General features: G+C 40.3%; 1 protein-coding gene across 1 annotated transcript in view; it reads left to right on the forward strand.

The window, feature by feature from the left end:
* Positions 1–9590, forward strand: part of col11a2 (collagen, type XI, alpha 2) — a 56569-nt gene that overhangs the window by 41974 nt on the left and 5005 nt on the right. The window contains exons 25-56 of the mRNA XM_035681892.1: positions 301–345; positions 550–603; positions 765–809; positions 1435–1488; positions 1593–1637; positions 1755–1808; positions 1957–2001; positions 2198–2251; positions 2373–2480; positions 3088–3141; positions 3252–3305; positions 3466–3510; positions 4290–4343; positions 4547–4591; positions 4717–4770; positions 4984–5037; positions 5432–5485; positions 5654–5851; positions 6039–6092; positions 6294–6401; positions 6503–6610; positions 6808–6861; positions 6971–7024; positions 7357–7464; positions 7628–7681; positions 7792–7845; positions 8216–8269; positions 8390–8443; positions 8552–8659; positions 8830–8883; positions 9079–9132; positions 9227–9280. Of these exons, the coding sequence (XP_035537785.1) occupies positions 301–345; positions 550–603; positions 765–809; positions 1435–1488; positions 1593–1637; positions 1755–1808; positions 1957–2001; positions 2198–2251; positions 2373–2480; positions 3088–3141; positions 3252–3305; positions 3466–3510; positions 4290–4343; positions 4547–4591; positions 4717–4770; positions 4984–5037; positions 5432–5485; positions 5654–5851; positions 6039–6092; positions 6294–6401; positions 6503–6610; positions 6808–6861; positions 6971–7024; positions 7357–7464; positions 7628–7681; positions 7792–7845; positions 8216–8269; positions 8390–8443; positions 8552–8659; positions 8830–8883; positions 9079–9132; positions 9227–9280 (2088 nt within the window). The remainder of the gene's footprint in view (positions 1–300; positions 346–549; positions 604–764; positions 810–1434; positions 1489–1592; positions 1638–1754; positions 1809–1956; positions 2002–2197; positions 2252–2372; positions 2481–3087; positions 3142–3251; positions 3306–3465; positions 3511–4289; positions 4344–4546; positions 4592–4716; positions 4771–4983; positions 5038–5431; positions 5486–5653; positions 5852–6038; positions 6093–6293; positions 6402–6502; positions 6611–6807; positions 6862–6970; positions 7025–7356; positions 7465–7627; positions 7682–7791; positions 7846–8215; positions 8270–8389; positions 8444–8551; positions 8660–8829; positions 8884–9078; positions 9133–9226; positions 9281–9590) is intronic.

A 9590-nucleotide genomic window follows, 5' to 3' on the forward strand; every position in this document is an offset into this window, starting at 1 on the left:
TTGCCTTATAAGCAACAGTGTTTAAGTGTTTGATGATTCCCACAAATCTAAAGACACACGTATCACCAAAATCTATCATTTGCTGTGAGTGGCATTGAGCAAGTCACTAGCAAGGATAGTTTCAGTTCCCACTGCTGTCAAAAAAAACTTGTTTTAGATAGAAACCTTTACCTTAGTGAGTTAGTTATTAGTATGTGCAACTGTGTTTGAATTCATTGTTATCCCTCCCTTCTTTGAATGGTTGACATTATTTTTGTGCAGAATTCCATTCTGATTTTTCTGTTCATCCTTTCTTCTCAGGGTGTAAGAGGAAATGACGGGCCCCACGGTCCCAAAGGAAACTTGGTCAGTGTTGCTATACGTTATCTACCATGTTAAAATGTAAACTTGTACTATCAGCAGATAATTTGTATCCGTATGTTAATGCTAAACTTTGTTTATGAATAATTCTAAGATATGATTCTCTATTCTTCATTTGTCCTTCACTCTGTCCTGCTGTTTGTTTTGCTGTTATCATCAATTTATCTTGTTTCTATTTCTGTCTCTTAGGGTCCTCAAGGAGAACCAGGACCTCCAGGTCAGCAGGGAACCCCAGGAACTCAGGTGAGACATAGGACAGCTGGCGACTGTGACATATTTGTGATATTAACTTTTTTCACTAAGTAATTGAATGCTCAAAAGCATTGACACAAAAATAATGTAACTCTGAGAGTGTGTATTCATTCCATAAATTGAAAATATACTTATTTGTTTGTTTTTTGCAGGGAATGCCAGGACCTCAGGGAGCCCTTGGACCTCCAGGAGAGAAAGTAAGAAACTAAAAAATATAAAGTTACTCTGCATTAAAAGTACAGCAAGATACAGGAATAATGGTTATACTATATTATTATTGTGAAGTGATACCACTTCAATATCTATCCGTTAAATATGAAGCTACAGCCAGCAGCCAATTAGTTTAGCTTAGCATAAAGACTGCAAACAGGAAAAAACAGGTAGCTCTATCCAGAGCTAAAAAAAAAAAACCATCTACCAGCACTTCTAAAGCTCTCTAATCAATCAACCCTGTGATAATGGCATAAATCTCTCACATTAAGCTTAGAAAGAAAGTGGCGATTTCAGCACTGTTGGTCAAGTAGAATACATAATCGCAGGATGTATCTGATCCCCGATCAGTGCAACCATTTAGTGATCTGTATGGGTCAGGGAGAATCAGAGTACGCATGATGCTGAGCAAAACCTTTGTCTCGCTCATAGTTCATCCATGTGTTGGTGTTGTTGGTGTTAGAGAATGAATTCTTCTCAGCTTGGTAAAAACACAGTTTTTAGCACAAGTTATTATTCTTGTGGTGTTTTATGGCAGTTACCAAAACGTTTCAGGGACAATACCACCGTCTTCTGGACTCTCATTCATGACCACCTTGTCTTCTCCACCAGGGTCCAACAGGAAAACCAGGTCTCCCAGGAATGCCCGGAGCTGACGGTCCTCCTGTACGTTTGTCTCTTCGCTTTGTCTGTTGTCATTAAAACTGGATTAAGCTGAATCCACTAACCCTTGATGTCCTTGGCTTGAACTCTCTGTCTTCCCTTCTCAGGGTCACCCAGGAAAGGAGGGGCCTACTGGCACCAAAGGAAACCAGGTGGGTGTCAATCAAAACCCCATTCCACCACCTCTCTTGCATCTAACAAACTCAATTTATTATTATTTATTTATTGTATGTATATAAACTTGTCCTTCTTTCTTTGACCTTCTCCAGGGTCCCAACGGTCCTCAGGGCGCTATCGGCTATCCTGGCCCTCGTGGCATCAAGGTCAGTACAGTTAGTCTTTAGAAATCAAAACAAACTGGTTTTTGATTGTTGAGGACTTTGCGTTGCATTTGCAAATTACCTGAACTAGAGACTACAAGACTTAAATATTTCCTAGCACATCAGTCATTATGTAATGCTTTCATTGCAGGGAGGTCAAGGAATCCGTGGGCTGAAGGGCCACAAGGGAGAGAAGGTAAGTGAATAATCACAGTTTAATACTTTAAAATATATGTCACTTATTCAGGACATACCCTCTCTTAAATCACAATTGCATAGTGATAATATGTACATTTGTAGTTCACTCACAAAAAAAAAAACAAGGTGGATTGTCATATAGTCTTTTGCTGAGTATGCAGTATTGTATGTTTTTTGTTTGCTTGTGTTTCTAGGGAGAAGATGGTTTCCCTGGAGTTAAGGGAGATTTTGGTTCCAAGGGAGAGAGGGTAAGATCAGTTTGTTAATAGAATAATTAATTGATGAATGAAGGGGTCGACTGACTGATCTTATATTTGCTGAGTTATTACTCCACTATTCTGACGGTTTAGCTTTGTCTCCTGCTCACAGGGTGAGCTTGGAGTATCAGGGCCCAGAGGAGAGGATGGTCCAGAGGGGCCAAAGGGTCGTGTCGGACCCCCTGGTGAGATCGGACCAATTGGATTAGTTGGAGAGAAGGTACAACCTGTTCAATTAGGACTAATTGAGACTAAATGATATGTTCTTAGTAATGTGGGAAAAGTTGAAGATATTCAAGCATTATTTCCTGCTTTGTGTATTATTCATCAAAGTGAAGGTCTTCTGAAAATTTGGATTTCAGGTTTATGCTCTGCCAGTGCAGATATTTCTTTTAAACATACCAAGATATTTCCCATTTCATTTCATTTCGAGTATTGCCTTCTATTTGGCAGTATATACAGACAGGAAATGTAATTGTGCTGCCCTCTTGTGGTTGAACATGTATGTGCATTTTAGTGAAATATGACATTTGAAGTGTTTTGATTTTGTGTTAGTTGCTGCTTACTATAGTAGTTGCTGCAACTAAACATTTGAGTTTTTGCAAAATATTTTGCCCTTAATTTTATTACATGTTAATATGGCTATAGCATACCCGAGCACAGTATTAGCTAATTCTCTTTCCCCTTTCATATTATGGCAAATATTTCTCAATTTGAATGAATCACCATAATACGATTTATTGTGCAATAGCTTGGTAATATGTAAATACAATTACAGATGTTGCTAAGTAACGGAAATGATTAATGATGTCATCATGTGATTTTAGGGTAAACTTGGTGTACCTGGACTTCCTGGATACCCTGGAAGACTAGGACCCAAAGTAAGAGAAACACACATACAGCATCATCCTCACTGACTCATTTATTCATTCAGGGTGGTTACTTTTGAGAATGGTCTAGGGCCGATACTGAGATGTGGATTTTTTTTTAGGGATCTCTTGGATTCCCAGGATTCCCTGGTGCAAACGGCGAGAAGGGAACAAGGGTAAGTTGATGGCTCTGTGGAAGATTCTGCTTCTCAAATCAGACTATTCAGCTACTTAAGACTGATTAGTGATCAAAGCGGTGATACTTATGTAGTCAGAAATATACAGTTAACTTCTGTCTGACTGAATCTGCTATTGTTGTTTTGTTTGTTTGTTCAGGGTCTTAGTGGCAAATCAGGACCAAGAGGACAAAGAGGACCAACGGTACCATTTCATATTTATTCATTCATTTATTTTATGAACTTGTCAGTTCATAAAAGCATAAAAGGTACTCTGCTCGGAGGATCAAGGTCTTTGACTTTTGTTCCACAAGCTGTTGAGCACAAATGGTGGTGCTGGTGGTATTAAAGGTCCAGTGTGTATTATTTAGGCGGCTCTATTGGCAGAAATGGAATATAATTTTCATATGTTTTCATAAGTGTATAAGGACCTGACAATAAGAATCGCTGAATGAGCCGTTTTTATCTACAGAGGGAGTGAGTCGTTGTCCACGGATGCTGACATGTTGAACTGCCATGTTTCTAAAGTAGCTCATAACGGACAAACCAAAAACTGGTTCTAGATAGGCCCTTTTGCAATTTTTTCAAGTTTCACAGACACTATAGTTCCTTCTGAATCCTTTAAGGCTGAGCTGTAATCAAATGGTTGCAATCTGCAACTTCACTGCTAGATGCCTCATCCCCAACCACACTGAGATACCTCAGTGTGGTTGTATGGGGTCAGAAGTGGGTGCTTTGTTGCACCTGTAACCCCATCCAACAGAGATGTCAGAGTCCTGTAGTACACCTGTGCATCACTGCAGCAATGCATGAAGTTAAACCATGGGAAAATTTCAGGGTGTGTTATGATATTCTTTAAACACTGATTTAATATTATTTGATTAATTTAAATCTTATCAAACACCAATAATCACAGAAAGCATTACTGTTGCACTGTTTGTGACTGATGAAGACTTTTTACAAATTACTGTTTGTGTTCATCAGGGCCCCAGAGGGCAGAGAGGACCGAGGGGCGCGACTGGGAAACCAGGAGCAAAGGTCTGGTATTATGTATATAAGTATTTTGATATTTCAGGTAAAATGCTTATCTTAAGCAAACAATCCCTATTCTGTGCCATCTGTTTTCTTTGATACTTTAGATCTTAGCCTCCATATAACCTGGTTCAAAATTGGAGTGAAGCCCATCTCAATAGTTTGTGATCCAAAACTTTAATTGTATTTACTGTGTTGTTGTTTTTTAGGGAACTTCAGGAAGTGATGGCCCTTCTGGTCCTCCTGGAGAGAGGGTGAGTGCTTAATTTTCTGTACATTTTCTGTTGCACTTTGCCAAATACATTTTTGTAAGACACTAAATGACTCTTTTGGGTATTCTTATATGTTCTTATTATATCATATGTTGCTGTTTCACCAGGGATTGCCCGGGCCTCAGGGAGCCAATGGTTTCCCCGGACCAAAGGGACCTCCTGTAAGAAAATCTTTCGATACCAGTTTCTCATAGACTAATTGTTGAGATTGTGTATATTAACGTTTCTATCACTTGGCTGATCATAAGAGAATTGTAGTACATTGTTCCAACTAGTCTTTCATTATTTGGGTTTGATGTTCCCTCTTGCTTGGAGTTAAAGCTCTCTTAAGGTGGAGATTTAATTAATGATTTTTGATTGATGTTTCCCTATAGGGACCACCAGGAAAGGACGGGCTGCCTGGACACCCTGGACAGAGAGGAGAAGTTGTAAGTTGTAATTTTTTACTACTACTAAAGATGGCTCAATGTTCCAGTTGTTTAAACTGATGGCTTTAAGACTTTACCTTGATTCTAGTCATGGCTTTCTTTTAGGAAGCAGTCATTCAAAAAATACACCTGATGAAGGTTGAACAGACCAAAATGTTAAATTTTTCAGGGATACAGGATACTCAGAAATTATGTCAGCGATTAGTACCAATAATTATTAAAAATTAACTACAGATGGATTTTTGTACTGTGGGAAAAAATGATTTATGTGTTTCAAGAGAGGTGAGGTGAGAGATGAGTTCAGACTTGGATTACACACATTATCATGCATCTAATCCGGAACAAGGTTCAACATTTCATATATTTTTTGTTAACTGATTTATCTCTCCTCCAGGGTTTCCAAGGTAAAATGGGTCCACCTGGGCCTCCTGGAGTGGTTGGACCTCAGGTGAGTTTTCCAAATCCTGGTGCAGAATTTTCTCATTACTGATACAGTAAATCAGTTTTCATAACAACCTGTTCTCTTTTCCTTTAATTTTTTTTTGTTCCCATCTTCTATCTATTCTCACCTTCTTTGCACCTGCACTTTATTTCCTCTACATCTTCCTCCTCCCAGGGTCCATCAGGAGAGACCGGCCCCATGGGTGAGCGTGGCCACCCCGGACCCCCAGGTCCACCTGGTGAGCAGGGACTTTCTGGTCCTTCAGGGAAGGAGGGCACCAAGGGAGACCCTGGACCCCCCGGGGGCCCCGGTAAAGATGGGCCTCCAGGACTGAGAGGCTTCCCTGGAGAGAGAGGACTGCCTGGAACCCCTGTAAATATGACCAAGAGAAATACTGCGTAGATCATCAGTCGGATATTATTATCTGCCAGTTGCTTTTAAGAAACCGTTTTTAGGCTTATATTGATCACTTTGATAGCAGTAAGTTCAGCTTTGGATAAAAGTGTGTAGAGCTGAGGTGAAATATTACTGATTATTCCCTTCTTGTCTTTTCTTTCAGGGAGGTGGAGGACTGAAGGGAAGTGAAGGACCTGCTGGACCTCCTGGACCTGCTGTACGTTTCAAACTATATGAAAACATTTTCACAACACACTTACTACAGTTTAAGGAATAACAAAAAATAAAAATTACAGTAACTACACTGCCTACCGCTGCCTGTGCATAATTAAAAAAAAGAATATATATAATATATATACTATATTGACTTAATAATACCTGCTGTACTCACTACTGTGTTTATGATGTACCTTTCTAGGGGTCTCCTGGTGAGAGGGGGCAAGCTGGTACTGCTGGACCTGTTGGACCCCCTGGCAGACCAGGCCCTCAGGGGCCTCCTGGACCCGCTGGAGAGAAGGGAGTTCCTGTGAGTACTCTTGTGCAGTGGTATCCAAAGAAATTGTCCATGTAGCCACAGAAAAAAAATCAACTGATGATTCTCTCCTTTGTACTTTTTCTTCTGCTCAGGGTGAGAAAGGCCCTATCGGCCCAGCAGGTCGTGATGGGGTACAGGGTCCCGTGGGTTTGCCTGGCCCCGCCGGATCACCTGGAGTACCTGGAGAGGACGGAGACAAGGCCAGTAACTCTAAGTAACAGTCTTCACACCAACATGTGCTTTTAAAAATCACCTTAATGTGTCATAAAGTCCAGGATGGAAAAAATGTTGTTACTGAGTTGTGCGTCCACCCTACTCTTATCAGGATATCATTGATTTCAGAGCTTTGTTTCAAACTTGTGCTTTGCTGTAACATGATGTTTGCTTGTCAATGCAGGGTGAAGTTGGAGAGCCTGGTCAGAAGGGTGCTAAGGGAGGAAAAGGAGAGCATGTGAGTAATGCTAACTTTCATCAATTTGCATGAATTAAAATTGATGCTATTTCTCTGTCATATCACTGCTGTTTTGTCGTTTTTCTCATTGTTTTTTGTTTGTTGGTAGGGTCCTCCTGGTCCACCCGGGCCAATGGGTCCTGTCGGTCAGCCTGGTCCTGCTGTAAGTGCTTTAACTCAAAACTCAACAACAATAAACACAAACTTAGTTATTTTATTAATTCCAGAGAAACCAGTATTTAAAATACATAAAAAGCAAAGATTTTTTTCAGGAAAGACATTATTGTGTTGTATTATACAGGACCTACCAATACAATAATGTGCTCAGGAAAATAAAAATGTAATAATAACACTACACCAATCATTACTGTACTGACGAGAAGTTAAGACATTGAACATTCAATTACTGCCATGAGTAGATGAAGACACTGTTTTCAGCACACTTATTTTTATCTCTCATGCCTTTATTTCTGTTTTTCTTCTTCTGTGGTGCAGGGTGCTGATGGAGAGCTTGGACCAAGGGGCCAGCAGGGGCCTTTTGGAGCTAAAGGTGATGAAGGATCCAGAGGATTCCCAGGTGCCCCAGGACCCATCGGACTGCAGGTAAAATAAAAGCCATAACACTCAAGGCAGATTGACTCAAATATTCATTAAATCTTTATTTCATACTTTGATACAAATATTTATATGAAGTTTTGAGCTTCACTTTGTGCAAAGGTGCTACGCTAAACAAAGTATTCATGTAACTATCCCCTCTGTTTTGCAGGGATTGCCAGGACCACCAGGTGAGAAGGGAGAGACAGGAGATGTTGGACCTCTGGTGAGTTTCAGAAACATGTGACATCAGTCGTACTGACTGCATCATTGACTTGTTTAATTATAATAACATTATAAATTGTGATAACAGCGTGAGCCTCTTTATGTTTCCAGGGTCCTCCAGGCCCTCCAGGACCTCGTGGCCCTGCTGGACCCAATGGTGCTGATGTGAGTGTTTACAACTATTATTTGTAAAATGACAACAATATGTAATTTAAATGGGTTACACCACAAAGAGCTGTTGTTGAGCTGTTATTATACTATTGCAACACTGTTGGTTGTAGCATGTTAAATGAGACTAAATGAGACCGTTCCAAAAACAGCAATAGTCTTGAATTTTGTTTTTTTTAAATAGCACAGCATGGTATGTTATATTGTGTATTCTATTAAGTGTTTTTTAAGAGTGCAATTTTAAGTTAGTTATTGTTAGGTAGGTAGGTAAAAAAGTAAAGTAGCTCTTATTTTCTTCTGATGACCACTTTGATGTAATTCATTGAATCTTTTTGTCTTAATAGTTTTTTTTGTGTGTGTTTTTCAGGGTCCCCAAGGTCCTCCTGGTGGTTTGGGTAATCCTGGACCTCTTGGAGAGAAGGTGCAGAGAGAACAAATTTTGGCATTGAAGCTATATTTCTGTATGCATGTATAAAAACATAAAAACTGAATTAATTTCATCTTATTCCGAGAACTAAAAGAAATACTGCTTGCTCCACAGGGAGAGCCTGGTGAGGGTGGACCCCCTGGAATTGGAGGGGAGCCGGGAAAGAAGGTGTCTGACCCTAATATCTTGTGGATTGAGTTAGCATGATATGGGGCCTTTACTGACTGTTTAATAGCATTCATGAGTTAACAAAGAGATCTGTGCTCCTGTTGGCAGGGTCCTCGTGGAGAGCGTGGAGAGAAGGGAGAGGCCGGACAACCTGGAACTGCTGGACCTGCTGGAGGAAGAGGAAGACCTGGAGACGACGGACCCAAAGGAAACCCTGTATGATATCCACAATGCAACATACACAAACACATGCACAATGACATTGCCAGACAGATCAATTACTTTAAACTTCATTACAGAAGGAAGAGAAGTGATTTTCTCTCAAAATAACTTTTTCTCCCAAATGTATTGCAAAATTGACATTTTGTTTTTATCTCTAACTTTAGGGTCCTGTTGGTTTCCCTGGTGATCCTGGTCCTCCTGGTGAGGTTGGACCCAGAGTGAGTATTCCTCTTTTGAAAAATACATGTCAGCATCTTGTCGATCAATAATGTATTCTGATTTCAAAGATGTTGTATGGCTGCACAGTTTCCAACAGATCAGTTCAGCTTGTTCCAAACACATGTTGTCATGATCTTTTTGCTTAACTAAACAATAAAAAGAAGAATCACTAACATTGATCTGCTTCACTTCAGGGTCAAGATGGTGCCAAGGGAGAGAGAGGAGAAGATGGTGAATCAGGAGAATCTGTAAGTCAAAAGATGCATTAATGCAAATATGTGAATGAATAGTTATAATAGTATCTCAGCGTCTTCAATCTGCTCTCTCTGCCTCCTATTGCAGGGTTCCCCTGGACCTCCTGGTGAAAATGGACCTCCCGGCCCCCCAGGAAAGAGGGTAAGGTCATCACCCTGGTCCTATCAGGAGGTGTTTGTATGTGGGCAGCACAGTGGCAGTCATGGTGCATTCCTCCATCATCCATCTATTTTGCTTCTTTCTTCCAATGTCACTGGCTCAAGCATTGTTTTGTGTGAAGGATAGGAGCTGGTAAATATTGTTAGCATCAAATCTGCTTTACCAAGTCAGCATTTGTTGTATGATTTGTGATGTAAAAGGACAAGAAACATTTTATTTACTTGGTAGTGAATGGCCTTTATTTGGGGCGCCTGAATAGCTCACCTGGTAGAGCTGGTGCCACATGTACCAA

The sequence above is a fragment of the Morone saxatilis genome, unplaced genomic scaffold (assembly GCF_004916995.1).
Source record: "Morone saxatilis isolate NCDOM2014 unplaced genomic scaffold, NCSU_SB_2.0 Contig9, whole genome shotgun sequence".
Taxonomy (NCBI): Eukaryota; Metazoa; Chordata; class Actinopteri; family Moronidae; genus Morone; species Morone saxatilis.